At 44.5% G+C, this 18,881-nt stretch overlaps 2 protein-coding genes across 3 annotated transcripts in view; one reads left to right on the forward strand and one right to left on the reverse strand.

The window, feature by feature from the left end:
* The window catches only part of ino80b (INO80 complex subunit B), a 34,194-nt gene extending 27,634 nt beyond the window's left edge, over nt 1-6,560 (forward strand). Inside the window, exon 5 of the mRNA XM_084312367.1 lies at nt 4,393-6,560. Within this exon, the coding sequence (XP_084168493.1) occupies nt 4,393-4,860 (468 nt within the window). The 3' untranslated portion in view covers nt 4,861-6,560. The remainder of the gene's footprint in view (nt 1-4,392) is intronic.
* A 995-nt stretch (nt 6,561-7,555) lies between these two features.
* The window catches only part of intu (inturned planar cell polarity protein), a 225,415-nt gene continuing 214,089 nt past the window's right edge, over nt 7,556-18,881 (reverse strand). For both annotated transcript variants that reach the window (XM_084312228.1, XM_084312227.1), the window contains one exon: nt 7,556-10,251. In XM_084312228.1, the coding sequence (XP_084168354.1) occupies nt 10,140-10,251 (112 nt within the window). In that variant the 3' untranslated portion in view covers nt 7,556-10,139. The remainder of the gene's footprint in view (nt 10,252-18,881) is intronic.

Consider the following 18,881-nt stretch of genomic DNA (forward strand, 5'->3'; position numbering starts at 1 on the left):
GCTCCCCCCATTCCGCCAAGAACGCTTTCGGCGGCAACGAAACTACCGTGACCCGAATGGCCCAGAACAGTCACTGCTGGATCTCGCTGACTTCCTAGCCAGGGAGGTTAGCAGCCTAAGAATTGACACCTTCGCATGGGGTGGCTCGAACATTAAAGATGGACCGAGGAGGTTTAAAGACCAAAGCAGGCCCATCACAGTGATGCACCAGGCCGAGTCGGTGTCACGGCAGACAAGTCACAACCCCCCCCCGCCAAGGAGAAATGGAAGATCGCCTGTCAATACTGCGACAGTGAACACTGGCTGTCACAGTGCGACGCATTCAAGAAACTGACCACCGCCGAAGTAAGTCAGTGGATTAAAGATAACCGCCGCTGCTTCCGCTGCGCGCGCGGCCACATGGCAGCAGAATGCCGCCTTAAGAAGAAGTGTGGGAGGGGAGCTCCAGTAGCTCACCACGTACCTCGAGCGCTATTTTGGCGCCGGGGACAACCGTGCTCGTCACGGATCTGGGGTTTAGCGAGTTCGAAGGGAGCGACGCACCACTGCCTACAGAGCGTATCCACGCCAGAAGAAGCAGAGAGCATCCTACTGAAGCTACAGGCTTCGTTAGCCAACGGTGGATTCGACCTCCGACAGTGGGCCAGTAGCAACCCTCAAGTTCTCCGGCACCTCCCTCCAGAGACTAAAGCCGCTAGCAACGAGACCTGGAAGGCGCACACCCCAGGCGAAGCGCAAGAGATGACCCTGGGCCTCGTCTGGCGCTTCAAGACGGACTCGCTTCACTACTGAAACACACCTCTGAGGACGGATCAAGAGACGTCCACGACTAGACTGACCACTCGGCGGAGTGTGTACCGAACACTCGCCAGCCAGTACGACCCAATGGGATGTATCCTCCCCTACACCACCCGGGCGAAGATGCTGGTGAGAGAACTGTGGGCCAAGGAGCAGGGCTGGGACGACCCCATACCCGAGCACCTAGCTACCACATGGAGAGAGTGGGAGGATGAACTTGTCTTACTCCGCGAGGTGGCCATCCCGCGGAGTTACTTCCCCCCTACCGTGCGACTGGAGAAGTGTCAGACAGACCTGCACGTCTTCAGCGACGCCTCAGAAGTGGCGTACGGATCAGTGGCCTACCTGAGGGCTCAAGAAGAGGGAGTTCTGAACTCCAAGCCCCTCGGCTACGTTCCAAGCGACGTAGCTGACATCGAACCCATCACCCCAAACCACCTCTTGATGGTGCGGCCGGACCCTGCCCTTTCTCAGACGGTGTACAGACAGGACGGAATGAACGGACGGAGAATGTGGAGACACAGCCAAGTACTGGCCGACCAGTCTTGGGCCCGCTTCCTCCTACGCTACCTACCCTCCCTTCCAGCCCGTCAGAAATGGGTGAAAGACAGGGACAACCTGACCGTGGGGACCGTCGTGATGATAATAGACCAGTCACTACCCCGAGCTACGTGGCCAGCCGGCCGTGTGAGCAGAGTGATTAATGGTTCAGATGGGAAGGTCAGAGCGGCAGAAGTCATCGTCCAAGGGCGGACTTATACCAGACCAGTAGCTAAGTTGATAGAGCTTCCTGCGTTCCCTGACCCCCCTGACGATGACGATAACCCACTGACCTTATAGATTATTTCCAACTCCCCATAGCACATTATGGAGAAGTTGACTTGACCCTTAATATAAATCTGTGACCCACATTTTATTTACTAATTAGGTGTGGACTAATTAGGGGGCGGCTGTTCTGAAGGTCCAGATTAACACTGAAAGTCTGCGTTTATTATTTTGTATAACTTATATATTGTTTATATATATAAGATATATATCTTTACGTCATCTGTTTGCCTAACAGTATTCTCCATTCGCTTATGGTAGATCCCATTCTTAACGACTAGGCGCCAGAGACGTGCCCCCTAGACATGTTTTCTGGACATGTTCAGACAAGCCCAGAGCAAGCGCATTGATTCTGTACAGGTGAATAGGCTGAGCCCAATAGGGACCAGATAGAGTATGGTGCAAGCAGCAGCAGCGGCAGTAGCATAACAGGAAAACTAGCAGAGCGAGAGTGAAAGACGTCCGGTACAGTTGTACACAGACCGATAGCGGTGTATCGTTACAGAGAGCTAATGGCTACTTAGATACAACTATAATATTGTCGAGCCATTATTGGCACAGTATTGACTTGTGTAAGCGAAGTAACGTGGAGAGACGTATAGTTAAACCCAGCAACGTTTGGATATAACTACTCATTGGAGACCGTCTGCGGGTTAGTTTCACGTACAAACGAAGCTAACTAGCTACCATCTATGCCAACGGGCTTTTGGATTAATAGCTATTAACCCTACCATCGGGCGCTAGGATTACAAGGACCGGTTCCGTACAAGACCCCTTCTTCCAGCGGCGACAGGATTATCCGACCAGTCTACAGTTTCTCTGGGGCAGGAGCTCTAGAGAGAAACCATCGTCTCCAGCAGTGATGCCACAGATTACTTGTAAAAGTAATCTGATTACTGATTACTGATTACTCCTTTAAAAAGTAATCTAAGTTACTTTACTGATTACTTGATTATCAGAGTAACTTAGTTACTTTGAAAGTAACTAGGTTACGAAGTCGTCGTCGTTCCCCCAACAGTTTCTTTTAAACGCTTTATTGAAAGTGCATAAATTGTTTTTAACTTGTTTCTCTGCACATAACGTAAATTGTTAAACTAGTGCTTCAGCTTCTGTACCATCAAGTATGGTAAAGCAACAGTCTATGATGCTCACAGCATTAGAGCAGCCAGCCAGTGGTTTTACAAAACCAGTGTATCACATCTAACAAATGCAGGCTGAACTATTCAATTATATCAACTGTAACTATTAAATTGTTTTTATAAATGTCTCTCTATAAACATACAATCAGTCTCTCTTTAACATGTAAATTAACTGTAAATCTGGCAAATAAGAGCTTTTGCTCTGCCACCATCAACCCTCCTGTACCTAGTCGAAGCGTCGGCTAGTGTTGTTATTCCAGATGCTTTCAATGCAATTGGATGTGCTGTTTTTAGCGGTAGACAGTATTTTGTTTCCTATCCCTATTGGGGTGGAATTCTGAACAGAAAGTCATCTTGCGGTTTCACTTTTAATTTTGCCAAGCGTTTTGGTGTGGAATTCTCCGACGACGGAGCCCTGCTGTCACACGATTGGCGCATATGTCACATGACGTGCTGTGAAGACCCGCCCTACTCTGCCTCTGATTCGCAGACTGTGGATGGGGAATGTGATTGGACTAAAGCAGAGTCACTCACAGACAGAGAGTCCAGTCACGCCGCGGAACACATTCTTGTATTTAACCCTTTCACTGCCACACCACGTCACTCCCAAATAAGAAAAATAGCTCAAAATGTATTTTTGACTGTCAAACGAAATAAAATACTGCATTCCGCCTGCATTATGAATTTATGATGAGATAGTAACGAAATAGTAACGCACAGCCATTTGGACAAGTAACTGCAATCAGATTACTGGCTTTTAAAGATTAACGCGTTAGATTACTATTTTCGGGGAAAAGTAATCCGATTACAATAACGCGTTACTTAGTAACGCGTTACTGGCATCACTGGTCTCCAGCCACCATCTTGCTTTCCCTGTATTGCCTCGCTTCGTCTCACTCCCTTCAGAGTTCCACCGGTCGAGTATCCGTAGTCTAGGAACTATTCGTTACCGCTGACTTTGTTGCACTGACCTTCTATTATTAAAGGAGAACCGTAATAAATAATATGTATGTTGCTATGACTATTAAAATGCTTGTTAACTTGGTATCCCTGTCCCCGCGCAGTCAATTGAGTGTCCGCCATTTTGTCTAACTGTACTGTCTGGCTGTTAATATTCTTTAGTAGTGGTTTAATCTAAACAATCTTTAATACAGTCAGGGTTGTGTAGCCCCTTAGCTACAACTTGTATATTGCTATTGCACTTTACTGTTACATTTACACTCTGGTTAGATGCCACTTTTTGTTGTACTGTATAACGAGACAATACATTTGAATTAGGGATGTTCGATATTGGTTTTACTGATATACCGATATTGTCCAACTCTTATTTTCCGATACCGATATCAACCGATACCGATATATGCAGGGTCCCCCCCCCCCCAAAAACGGAATAATTTCAGGTAATTAACATTACATATCTCTTGTTGTGGAATTAACAACATTATGCATACTTTTGACAATAAATTAAATAAGAATTTGTTTTTACTTGCTTGCCTGGGTAAATAAAGGTTACATATTTTTTTTAACCGATAATATATCAGTAGGCCGATAATATCGGACATCCCTAATTTGAATCTAATCTAACTATAGAAGTACCTCCCCTGAGCAGCTGTCTTTGTCCCCCTCCCAGAAAGCCCTCCTCCACAAGCAGCAGAGCCAGCCCCTCCTGGAGCTCCCCATGGGCTACAAGGAGAAGGAGATGACCGCTGAGATGATGCAGAAGAGGGAGGAGCGCGCGCGCAAGAGGCGCCTGCAGGCCGCCAAGAAGGCGGAGGACAGCAAGAACCAGACCATCGAACGGCTGACCAAGACCAGCAAGGCCAAGATCAAGAGCATGAAGGACAAGCGGTCCAAGCAGGCCCAGTGCCCCATGGTGCGCTACACCGACCGTGCCCAGGGCATGGCCATCTCCTTCCCCGCCGGAGTCCCCGTCCCGACCCCTGTCCCGCCCCGTCTGGTGCCCGTCCCGGCGCCTGCGAGCTGTGGGGTGAGCGGGTGCGCCAATCTCAAGAGGTACTCCTGCTCGAAGACCAGAGTCGCGCTATGTAGCCTGGAGTGCTACAAGAAGAACCTGGTGCTGGTGCAAAGTGCCGCTTGAAGCGAGCGAACGCTGCGGGAGAAGAGAGACAGACAGACAGACAGACAGACAAACCAGTCTTCTCTCCCTTCTTTCAGTTTCTGGACATGAAATCTCAAGTGCAACGCGGATGCACTATTTTTTCCTCTTTTCTTTGTTTCTCATTGTTTTCTCTTGCATTGCTGCTGGTGGCACAATGTCCCCATTACATATCTGAAGATAATTCGTGAGGGTCTCGATAATGGTTTTGCTTTGAGAAATCAGGATTTTTTTTTGTTTTTTGTTTCTGATTTCTCTGATTTTCTCCCCGTCCCAATTAGTCGTTGTGCCAATTCCCCCCCTCCCCTACCTGGCTGCTGTATGCATGTTCTCCTACAAGTCGGTACAAGGGCGTCCCGAATCGATCGCACGCTTCCTCCGAGACGTGCGCCGACAGCCAGTGACGTCTTTTCACTTGGCAGCGAGGACTCTCATTGGTGAAGTGTAACGCGTGGGAGGGCACGCTATCTCCACCAAGTCCTGCCCCGCTGCGCAAGCGCCAAGACCTGACCTGTAGGCGTCACTGTCCACAACGCCAGATTCCCACCCCCTAATACTGCAAATTGTATTAGTATGAACGACCAGCCAAGCTGGTGGCAACGCAGAGCTGGGCTCGAACCCAGCGTCTCCTGCATTGGTGATGAGCGCAATCTCCGCTACGCCACCTGACTGCCCCAGTATTTTCTTTAATTTAGTTAATAATGTGAACATTCTCACAGTGCTCATCGGGCAAATGTAATTTCACTGTTTACTGAAAGAAAGACTGAGAACAAAATTGCATTGTACTTTATTATCACCCACAATGTGCATTTGTATAACAAATTATTCAAATTCCATAGAAAAAAACTGTACTTAAAGCATAAAGTAACAAACGAAACAATTGTCTTTCCCAAAATATTAATATGAATTCAAATCTGCTGAGTGCTTTAGAAAATAACTAATTTGTCCAGAGGTTACTGTAGCTACTAGTAATGTCAGTAATTTGTCCAGAGGCACAGGTTATTGTAGCTACTAGTAATGTCAGTAATTTGTCCAGAGGCACAGGTTATTGTAGCTACTAGTAATGTCAGTAATTTGTCCAGAGGCACAGGTTACTGTAGCTACTAGTAATGTCAGTAATTTGTCCAGAGGCACAGGTTACTGTAGCTACTAGTAATGTCAGTAATTTGTCCAGAGGCACAGGTTACTGTAGCTACTAGTAATGTCAGTAATTTGTCCAGAGGCACAGGTTATTGTAGCTACTAGTAATGTCAGTAATTTGTCCAGAGGCACAGGTTACTGTAGCTACTAGTAATAACAGTAATTTGTCCAGAGGCACAGGTTATTGTAGCTACTAGTAATGTCAGTAATTTGTCCAGAGGCACAGGTTATTGTAGCTACTAGTAATAACAGTAATTTGTCCAGAGGTTATTGTAGCTACTAGTAATGTCAGTAATTTGTCCAGAGGCACAGGTTATTGTAGCTACTAGTAATGTCAGTAATTTGTCCAGAGGCACAGGTTACTGTAGCTACTAGTAATGTCAGTAATTTGTCCAGAGGCACAGGTTACTGTAGCTACTAGTAATGTCAGAGCAAGCAGCTCACAAACTAGGGATGCACCAATACAACTTGGGATTCTGAGTCTGCCGTATTGACTTAAAGGAAAACTCCATTTTGGGAAATTAGCTTATTTAACATCTTCCCTGGAGTTAGACAAGAAGATACATACCTTTTTTGTCTCTGTGCGTGCATTTAGCTTAGGGAACAGTCGCTCCGTTAGCGTAGCTTAGCTTCATCACTGGAAGTGGGGCGGAGTTAGACCCTGAAGTTCCCTACAGTGCCCTACAGTCACCAAATACACTCCAAATACAACTCCAAAGCGTTCCTGTAAACATGTTGTGACCTGTGTATTTACCACGTGGAGAAATAAAAAATAATTGAATTCGACAATTACGTTTTCTAAGCAAATATACTCGAAAAAATGTTTGCCTAACGACTCCTCTGAGCGCAGTCAGTGATTTCAACGTGTCGTCGTGATTGTTGACACTCATTCATTCAAAGGATCCGAACCGATTGAAGTTTATGGATACCATGACTTAAAATCCTCTTACCTTGACGATTAAAAGCCTCCCCAATTTAGAAAACAGTAATCCAATGGCTGGTATTGATATACTGCACGCTAACGGAGCTAACCAGCAACCGGACACTCAAGCCGATAACGAGAGCAATGACTTCCTTTCTGGGGGGTTTCAAAATAAAAGAGCGACGTCTATAGCAGCGGAATACGTTTATTTTGTACATTATCTAACTAACACGAACCTAAACTAACTTTAGGTTAGTTGTAACGTTAGTTTAGGTTCGTGTTAACGTTAGATGTCAACAATCACGACGACACGTTGAAATCACTGACTGCGCTCAGAGGAGTCGTTCGGCAAAAATTGTTCAGAGTATATTTGCTTAGAAAACGTAATTGTCTAATTCAATTATTTTTTATTTCTCCACGTGGTAAATACACAGGTCACAACATGTTTACAGGAACGTTTGAGTTGTATTTGGAGTGTATTTGGTGACTGTAGGGCACTGTAGGGAACGTCAGGCTCTAACCCTCCCCCACTTCCAGTGATGAAGCTAAGCTACGCTAACGGAGCGACTGTTCCCTAAGCTAAATGCACGCAGACAAAAAATGTATGTATCTTCTTGTCTAACTCCAGGGAAGATGTTAAATAAGCTAATTTCCCAAAATGTTGGAGTTTTCCTTTAACACTTTGAGCGCCAGCCGTGTTTTCCTTTTTACACCCTTGAATGCCACCATCCACGGCCAATGTTAACGTTAATATCGCCTAATCTATGTTTTAAATTATGGCTATGTGTCTAATCTGCCCATCGCTTATCAAAGAATCATTTTCCAGTCAGTGTTGTCAAGGCAGATTGTATTTTTATTGCTTCATTTCCATTTGATAGCATTTTGAAAATCACCCGTTTTCGGGGAAAAAACCACCCATGCCTATGATAATCGCCTTTTACTGGAATATTCCAGAACGTTGTCATTTGTCTGCCTATTTATGAATCGTTTTCAAATAAACGCTAGATGATCGATAGTATATGTGTGCGCACGCACGCTCGTGCCGTGCGCTGATAATCGCTGCTCTTATTTCCTCATGGCTTTTACAGTCAAAACAGCCATATCACATAAACGCTTATATATCCGTGAAAACGAGTGATTATCCTAACACTGATAACATAGATTCCTTACCTGAGGTCAGATGGTATCCAAATGGTTTATTCCAATTTCCGATCGCCATTCGAAAAAATCGATAAATGTATTGATCCATCGTGTGTACAGTATTTAACCCATATTCGCCGTGGCTCAGAGGCTCCAGAATGAACTCTGGTAGACCCCGGCTGCATCAGTGAGAAGTAAAATTTGGAGTCAGAAATCCGTTCTCCCATTCACTTTCATTGAGTCCATTCCAAAAGGGTGATTTACCATCTGGGAGACGATAGGGGGCGCTTTTTTCACATCTGAGCGCCGGCGGTCCCTGGATCTCCAACGGTAGGCTCGCATGATGCAATATGATTTCAGATCGCTAATAAAAAAATAAAAATAAAAAAACCCGAGAATACTCGTGACATGGCATTCAACGGTCGGGGCGTAAACCCGAGAATAGCCGTGAGTGGCATACAAAGTGTTAAGACAACTGACTTATCTCAAACCCTGCCCTCTTTACCTTGATCCTCCAATCACAGCTGTTGTGATTGGAGGATCCAGGAAAAGAGGGCAGGGTTTGAGAAGTCAATTCGTTTGGGGTCACTGGACACAAAAAAAAAATATCAAGATTGAATACAAATTATTTTGCTTTTAATGTGCCAAAAAATACAGAAAATGTAATCACTGGTTTAGATTTCTAAAACGTGACATGTGATCACATGTGTGTCTTGATCAGCCTGATGTCCAGTGTAGGTGCATCCCCAGCCCTTTAAAAGGTACAGTTTGAGGTATTCACTGCTTCTCATCCACACACACAGTATCTGTGGAAAGCAGCGGTAGAGAACTACAAGGCCAGCAGAAACCTGTAGTGGGCTGGATAACAGGGAACTACCTTCAGTCTTGTGTCCAGTCATCTATTTCTGAAGGCCGTGGTTATCCTCTGCCGCCCGGGTGGAAACCAGCACTACAGGATCTGGGCCAGAGATCCGCTGTCCGGGAATAGTTTGGGTTGCCGTGGAAACGGGAGCCACCGCCCTGACGTCACGTTCAAGCGAGGCGGCGCCCAATTAGGAAGGCTCCTCGTTAGGCAGCAGGGTGACGGGAAACAGAGCGTCTAGAGTCTTTCTTCCATCGAGGCAGGACGTAACCATGGTAACCACTCCCCAAACCCCCATTCCATGCAAGGCCCTCCAAATAGATCCCCAAAAATGAATGGAAGTGAATGAGGAGCTCCCGGCACCTGGGAGGAATGGTGGTGTTGACAGCGGACAGCAGTGGCCACTGGTGGCTTGTACACGACATCACACAGAGGTAAGACTTCTCTTAACTGCTTGACTGAGCTCTTGATACAAGGACTAACACTAGACAACAGGTTAAATGGGTCTGGGGTCACGGTGGCCTACAGGTTAGAGAAGCCTTGTCCCTCATTACCACAATACAAAAAACAGCTGCTCTTTGGATCCAAGAACATAAAATAAATAAAAGGAAAAACATTTGACTTGTACTTTGTGATGAAGTCATAACCAAAGTATACCAAGACATGCTGCTTTGCAAAAATGTAAAATCATTTAATAAATGGGCGCCATTTAACGTTTTGGGGTTATGACTTATTGATCACAAAGCAAAGTACAAGTCGAACACCTCTCTCTGGTCTTCTAGAACCCTGTAGTGTTTCCACCACTCAAGTTTGTTTATTAATTGTCACAATAAAATACACATACTTTACGGTGAAATGCTTGGTTCTGTATGAGCCCCCGAGAATGTGCTTCATACAGTAAAAAAAAAGTAAGTAAAGAGGAATATACATATACACAATACAATCTAAAGTAGAGTACATCTCTCTCTGGTCTTCTAGAACCCTGTAGTGTGTCCACCTCCAGAGTACACCTCTGGTCTTCTAGAACCTTGTAGTGTGCCCACCTTCACCAGAGTACATATCTCGTCTCTGGTCTTCTAGAACCTTGTAGTGTTCCCACCTTCACCAGAGTACATCTCTCTCTGGTCTTCTAGAACCCTGTAGTGTTAGTTTCCACCTCTTCACCAGAGTACATCTCTCTCTGGAGCAGAGGGAGCGTCACAAGGCCAGACCAAAGGACAGCCGGAAGGCCATCTCCACGGGGACCTCTGCCACGGAGTCGTGGAAACACACGTAGAACTCCTGAGGCACGGGTTCCAGAAGCATCCTCCTGGAACAAAGACATAAACAGGAGTTTGTGAATAAAGGACTATTTTTTTCTTAAAGGGGACATGCATTGCTATTCCTAGCACTATTTGGGCAACTTTACACAATTCCTGTGAGTATTGAACACATCTGTAAGGTTTTATTAAAAAAAAATGCATTGTTTTATATTTCTAATCAAGTACTCAAAAGCCACATGTTTCTCCTTTTGGACAGGGGTGTAAAAAGTACCCAGAAATTATACTTAAGTGAAAGTATGGGTACCGTCTCAAAATCTGACTCAAGTAAAAGTCAAAGTATCTGGCAAAAAAAACACTTTAGTAAAAGTAAAAAAAGTCCTACTTTTAAATGTACTTAAGTACTAAAAAGTAAAAGATTTTTTTTTAAAGGGATAGACCAGGGGTCTTAAACTCATTCCATCGTGGGCCAAGTTTTCATTTTAACTATACATTGCACCGGACCGGGTGAGTTAGTTGAAGAGGTGAGCCAATTAGTGAAATCATCAGCGGTGTTTAAAGGCTGGAATGAAACCAAGCAGACACTCTGCCCACAATGGAATGTGTTCTGCGATAGACGATGCTGAAATGAAAGAAGAGGACACTTTTTTTTTATTAAAATTATTTAATGCACTTCTCCATTGAAGGTAAACTAACATGGACGGCATTCACATAACAGCATGAATAATATCACAATATTAAAGACCGAATACTGTAGTATCCTGAATAATATCACAATATTAACCACAGCATACTGGATTATCCTGAATAATATCACAATATTAACCACAGCATACTGGATTATCCTGAATAATATCACAATATTAAAGACAGAATACTGGATTATCCTGAATAATATCACAATATTAAAGACAGAATACTGGAGTACCCTGAATAATATCACAATATTAAAGACAGAATACTGGAGTACCCTGAATAATATCACAATATTAAAGACAGAATACTGGAGTACCCTGAATAATATCACAATATTAAAGACAGAATACTGGAGTACCCTGAATAATATCACAATATTAACCACAGCATAATGCGGATCTGACTGTCTATTCTTCTGATAGCAGGTGTTTAATCAAAGATCCCCGCTTTCTAGTGTTGCACAAGCACCAATTAGCATGGGTATGGACAGGTTCATTTTCCATTGATGGGGATTTGATTGGCTGTTTACCTGCGGTCCCAGCATTAATAACGTTAATGTTAGTTCGGCCAGATAAACAATTAAAATATACTAATTACAATGGTTGGACCTGTGAGATTTGTACTTTTTTTTTTATCTTTTCCCCCCTCCTTTTTCCTCCGATTTTCTCCCATCCCAATGTTAGTCGTTATGCCAATTCCCAATCCCCTTCCTGGTCGCTGCACACTTACCCCCCACAGTCTGTCTGGGAGAGTGGAGGCTATCACGTGCTTCCTCCGACACACGTCCAGCCAATCAACCACTTCTTTTCACCTGGCAACGCGGATTCTCACAGAGGGCGTAGCGTGTGGAAGGATCACACTATCCCACTTAGATCCTATCCGCGCTTAGCAGGCGCCCCGACCGAACTGTAGGAGTCGCTGTTTACAACGACCCGGACCCACCCCGCCAGCTTCTCCCACCCTCTAATACTGCCAATTGTATTAGTGTGAACGGCCAGCCAAGCTGGTGACAACCCCGGAGCCTGTGAGCTGGATTCGAACAGGCGAATCCAGCCGCTCCGGGGTTGGTGACGAACGCAATCTCCGTTACGCCAGCTGACCGCCGAGAGATTTGTACTTTGTACTTTGTAGGTCTGCATTTTAAATGTAAGGAGTAAAAAGTATGTTTTTTTTCTCTGAAATGTAATTGAGTAAAAGTACAAAGTATACAAACCTAATAATACTTGAGTAAAGTACAAATCCCCCAAAACAGTACAGTAACGAAGTACAATTACTCAAGTACTTTACACCCCTGCTTTTGGATTTCAGGCTGTGTTGGCCTGGCTCCGCCCATAAGCACTTTGAGTGACAGTCATCCATACAGTCTGCGACTGGCACAGAGAGAGGGAGACGGCGCAAATTAGTATGCGCTACTGCTGCTTCCCCGCGTGAGGTCCAGCCCAGGTTGTGTGTAAATGAGTATGTGCTGCTTCTCTACTCTTCTCTCTCTCTCTGAACAGCTTAGTTGAGTGAGGGATGAACTCGAGACTAGACTGATGATGAGTCAATATGGTAATTAGAGACACAGACCCATTGATACTAACTCCTATTACTATAAAACCATGCTAAACACAGAAAAAGCCATTTATAATGCGCGTCCCGCGTGAATATTAAAGGCAACCAACTTGTGTTCAGCTTTTCTCTGATTGGCCACGACCCCACGCCGCTAGCCCGCCCCCTTTTGCCGCGAGCACAAGCGGCAGGAACCTTCAAGTTCCCTGGTGCAAAATAAATCTGGTAGTTGGTTTATGACGTTAATTAATAATAAACACTGTTAGGACTCTTAATAATAAACACTTAGTGTTTATTATTAAGAGTCAGATAGTCCTAAGTGTTTATTATTAAGAGTCCTAACAGTGTTTATTATTAAGAGTCAGATAGTCCTGTTAGGACTATCTGACTCTTACTAATAAACACTGTTAGGACTATAAACACTGTTAGGACTATCTCGATTGACACGTCACTACTGTAACTAGAAACTCTGGGTGTCACTGTACATCAGTGTGGAACTGTACGCTGTACTGTACGTTATGTTATTTCGCCCGTGGAGGCTGCTGAAGCGCCAGCGGGGCGACACGGTGGTTTGTCCCCGGCTTCCGTGCGCCGCCACCGGCTTGACTCGGTCCAGCTCCAGCAGCAGCGGCCGTGCTCCGTTGTAGAAGCCCTTCAATGACAGCGCTCTCATATTTTGCGAATGCATAAACTATATCTTAAATTATGGCTATGTGTCTAATATGGCTGTCGCTTATCAATGACTTCGCGACAGCCATATTAGACACATAGCCATAATTTAAGATATAGTTTATGCATTCGCAAAATATGAGAGCGCTGTCATTGAAGGGCTTCTACAACGGAGCACGGCCGCTGCTGCTGGAGCTGGACCGAGTCAAGGAAGCCGGGGACAAACCACCGCGTCGCCCCGCTGGCGCTTCAGCAGCCTCCACGGGCGAAATAACATATAACGTTACAACATAATCCCAACATAGATAGGAGGTGTACTGTATGTCAAATGTCGGTCATGTGGTGGAAGAGTTTAGCACAGTCACAACAGAACACCAGTGTTTCTAGTAGATATGTTTATTAATATAAATAAACACCTCTGTCTGAACTGGTTCGACCACCAAATGATCCCAGCTTCTTCTTCTTCTTCTTCTTCTTTTTCTTTTTCTTTTTCTTTTTCTTTTTCTTCTTTTTCTTTTTCTTTTTCTTCTTTTTCTTTTTCTTTTTCTTCTTTTTCTTTTTCTTCTTTTTCTTTTTCTTCAGTGAATTAATGGCAGATCGCGACCACTAAAGGCGCATACCGCCACATACTGTACTTAAACCCCATAACACACAAAACAAAACCCCATCCCTAACATCACCACCCTATCCAAACCTAATCTATGAGTCATTCATTGCCTCCTGTGGGCTGACTCTGGCTTTTTGAACACTCACCACCACCTTCCCTAACTCTCTTACTTGATCACTCACAACAACCTTCTTCCCTAACTTCCCTAACTCCCTTGATACTTGCCCCATTGTCAACCCCTTCATACCCATGTCTAGTACTGCTGCTTCAACTACTAACTTTAACCTCTCTGTCCTACTGCTAACCATCACTATTGTATTCACTACTCTTGTCACAAATGCCACTATCTCCAACTTCTCCCCCCACACCCTCTCTTTCTCCTCCTGTACTTCCTCTACTGACAAATGCCCTTTTCTAAACCCCTGATCCTCACCTTGCTTCCCCTGATCCTCCTGCACTACCCTTACTGCCAAATGCCCTTCTCCTTCCTTACCTTGCTTTCCCTGTCCTACCTTCCTAACTGCCTCTGCATACGAAATCCTATCCTCCCTTCTCACCTGCTGTACCACTACCTCTCGCTTCATTGCCTCACAACCCCAATACGCTACACTATGCTTCCCACCACAACTACAACACCTCGGCTCCACTCCCTGTTCACACTCCCCATACTTATGCTCCCCACTACATCTACCACATCTCTGTCCCTTCCTACATGACCTAGCTATATGTCCAAACTCCTGGCACCTGTAACACCTCAACGGTTTCGGCAAAAAAACTCCCTAACCCTATATGCCAAAAACCCTAAAAATACTCTGACTAACCTCACCCTCAAACTGAATAACTATCGTCCCTGTCACCTCCTTCTCTACACCTCTCTTCATCCTATCTACACTCTTAACTTTCCCATTACGTTTGTCACTCCTCAACTCTTCTAACAGCTGCTCCATACTAACCTTAATTGGAATTCCACTAATCAACCCCTTGCACCCACCATCCCTTTTCTCCCCTACTATCACTACTCTACAGACCTTCACTTTGCCAATGCTCTTCATTTCCCTTGCCTTCTCTACCTGCACTACACTTACACACCCTATAAACAAGTTCCCATCGTCTAACACCTTTCCGTACCTTACCTCTCCTAACTGTGCTCTAATGAGTTTTGACCGCTGACTCGGCTCTATGTTCCTAACTCCGTCTACTCCCTCGAATCGCACCACTACATTCAACCCTACAAACTCCTTCTCTCTACCCTCATCCTCTGACCCACTCAAGCTATCTCCCCCCTCTTTCTTCCTCTTACTCCCCTTCCCCCCACTTTCCCTGCTCTTTTTCCCCACCTTTTCCCACCCCTCTCCCTCGTTTTCCTCTCCTACTGTACACTCCATATCACTAGCCAACCCCTCTCCTTCATCACGGCCATTCCCATCACTGTTGGAATTGCACTTGCTTGCTCTACCCGCCCTGTCTCCCGACGTCGAACCCTGGGGGGAACTAGGGCCCGAAAACGGCGACAGGCTTCGTTCACTCCTACTGCTACTTCTGGCTCCCGACCTCAAACCCTTGGGGGAAACAGGGCTCGGATACGGCAAATCCCATACCATCAACTCGTCAACATGTTTACACAAGCCGCAAATCCTACAACCATCTTCGCCCAAACTCCACTCGTCAACAAGACCACCACAACACATCCGATATTTCGGCATTCCCACCCTCCTCCTTCCCTTCTTCCCCATCGACTGCTCCTCCCCAGCTCATTCTCTGCCGCGTCTGCCGCGTCTCTCAACGGATAAGGGCGTGTGCTAGGGCGGTCACGTGGCCGTGTGGCCAATCAGAGAAACGCTGAACGAAAAGATTATGAAAAAATAGCAGCACAGTGATTTTTCCATCAAGGCAAGAATAAGACTTTCAATTTGTTTCATTCTGTACGAGAACCTTTGTTTATGTGAATAAACTATCCTTTCTAATACAACCTGGACTTTCAACGTCTTGTTTACGAATGCAACCCGGGAGAAGAGATAGTGTTTTAGCCAGTCAGCGGTGGGAGTACGAAATTCTACCGAATGATTGCCTCTATAATACAAAACAATACACAACGCAGAGGATCGATAAGACAGAGATGAAGGCTGATAATGATGAAGAGGGCTGAGACACTATAATCTAACAGAACCCCAGTGTTCCCCTTATATGCGCCGCTGCTGAATTAGGACCGCCGCTGCTATGAACTAGACTATTAAAATATATATAATTATTATTTTTTTATCATTTCATTTGGGCTGTGGGGGGTGCTTAATGTAAAAGACTGACCTGAGGAAAAGGCTGCAGGGAGACCATCTGGCCGCTTGTATGCGTCTCAGCATCAATGGACCCCCTACCAGTGAATTCCCTACCAAAGAGCCCTGGAGCTTTTCTTTCAAAAGCCCAGGAAAATGAAATGCTCTAAGGCAGAATGTAGTCTATGCCACTGAGACTTCTTAGGTGTAAAGTGCTGTTGTAGTGTTATGATTTGTGTGTTAGACAGTTAGTATGTTAGTATTTATATGATCTATTAAATCATCTATCTATGTTCAATACAAATAGTGTATATAGTCTTGACATTTACTTTGATTACAACTACACTGCAAATATTTTTTATCTTATCAAGTGAACATATCTTGATTTGGTACAATAAGTCTATATTGAGTAGAATTATCTTGAATTACCTCATCCCACTGGCAGATAATTGAGCTTTTTTTCAGATGTCAATTTAATCTTGTTTTAAGAAAACAAGATTAACATTTTATTAAAACAAGATTAAATGGGGGCGGTCAGGTGGCGTAGCGGAGATTGTGTTCGTCACCAACCCCGGAGACGCTGGATTCGCCTGTTCGAATCCAGCTCACAGCTCCGGGGTTGTCACCAGCTTGGCTGGCCGTTCACACTAATACCTGTCTCAAACCCTGCCCCCTTTCTTGATCCTCCAATCACAGCTGTCGCTTACCTCTGCGACAGCTGTGATTGGAGGATCAAGAAAAGAGGGCAGGGTTTTGAGACAGGTCCATTGGCAGTATTAGAGGGTGGGAGAAGCTGGCGGGGTGGGTCCGGGTCGTTGTAAACAGCGACTCCTACAGTTCGGTCGGGGCGCCTGCTAAGCGCGGATAGGATCTAAGTTGGATAGTGTGATCCTTCCACACGCTACGCCCTCTCAGTGAGAGTCCGCGCTGCCAGGTGAAAAGAAGCGGTTGATTGGCTAGACGTGTGTCGGAGGAAGCACGTGGTACTGTCGTGGTAGCCTCCACTCTCCCAGACCGACTGTGGGCGGTAAGTGCGCAGCGACCAGGAAGGGGATTGGGAATTGGCATAACGACTAACATTAGGATGGGAGAAAATCGGAGGAAAAAGGAGGGGGAAAAAGATCAATAAAAAAAAACAAGATTAAATGGACCAAAATCAAGAAAGAAATAAGCAAAATTATCTGTGGAATAAGATAATTCTACTCAATATTGGACTTATTGTACCAAATACAAGATATTTTCACTTGATAAGATACATTTTTTGCAGTGTACAAATCTGCAGCTACCTGGGCCTCCAGAGCACTTCTAGTGTCAGCGGACACCAAAAACATCCTAGCAAATTCACACGCACATGACTCCATGAACTTGAATAACCTATCTCGAACAATTCTAAGGTAGTTTTAAGTTATTTCTCCGGCAGCGTGCGCTAATATGGATTCCGGCAGAGTGCGCACAGCACCGCTGTTGAATTTTTTTTCAGGGGAAACACTGAGAACCCACATGTGAAAGACACTGGTATGGTCCTTTAAGAACGTTTTGTCTTTTGTGAAGAATGCAATGAACCGCCACGTCAACGCTAGTTAAATGATACACAGACGTTTGACTGGAAAAAAACTGGGTATAAAATATATAAACGAGTACTACTGAGTATAGTGCTAATCAGATGTATGTACAGGGTTGTAGTATTAATATGTACTACAGTGATACAGGTATAAAGACATTATGGTAGTAAGTCATACTGGCCAGCAGTGTAACTAGTAAGAGTAGGTAAGGGATATGTACAGATAATATAGATATAGTATCTACAGACAGGGCTTGACATTAACTTCGGACAAGTGGCTCAGATATTTTACTTGTCCGAAAGCTAAACTTACTTGTCCGAAATGTACTTGTGAAAATAAAGGCATATTAAAAAATGTATAAAACAGACAAGAGATTTGAACAATTATTATGATTTAATAACTTAAACACAGTGTGTGTGCATTTGTGTGTGTGGGGTATATACTGTATGATCAGTCCTGCAGCTCATCTTCACTCCCCATCAGCACCAGCTCATCTTCCTCATCTCCCTCTCTCTTGACCACCAGGGGTTAAAACCTGGTCTACGCCTATAGTTATATAGTTGTTATTACGGTATAGTTGTTATTGTCATAAATAACACCATTCAAATAAATAATTGTATTTTTATTTGAAATAATTTATTTTAACAATAGGCACATTAGATCAACAGGTAACAACAAAACAACCAACTTTTATTAAACATTCTATTAAACATTCTGATATTTCCGCGGGTCTCGTGCTACTGTCAGTGTCAACTAGGCGAGCACTCAGAAGATGCTCGCCGTTTGTCCAGGACAAGTAATATTGACGTACAGAGATTGAGAGTTTCCAGTGTGACACTGTGAGACAGGCACTTTCTGATCATATGGAATAACGTTACTATTCGTTTGGGGAATATATATATATTTTTTACTTGTCCAGTCGGACAAGTAAAATTGTATTATGCTTGTCCGACCATTTTTTTTTACTTGTCCCGGACAATAGGACAAGCCTTAATGTCAAGCCCTGACAGATATGTAAAAAGGATTATTATGCAGGTATGTACAGACATGTGGATATATATATATATATATACAGTAAGAATAAATAGTAAGTAGAAATACCACCTTGTGTAATATCCAACTGAAGCCTCACCACCGACACGCCGCCCTACGAATGAGGAGCTTTTAATGAATATGTGCAGAATTCAGTTGCAATCGAACCCTAGCTGTTCATTTATGTTTCTTCCAGCTGTTCGACTGGGGACCCCCTGGACCCCCTGTCTCCACCCAGACAGACGTCTCTCTGGGACCCCCTGTCTCCACCCAGACAGACGTCTCTCTGGGGA

Source organism: Notolepis coatsorum (genome assembly GCF_963971535.1).
Source record: "Notolepis coatsorum genome assembly, chromosome: 4".
In the NCBI taxonomy this organism is placed as follows: Eukaryota; Metazoa; Chordata; class Actinopteri; order Aulopiformes; family Paralepididae; genus Notolepis; species Notolepis coatsorum.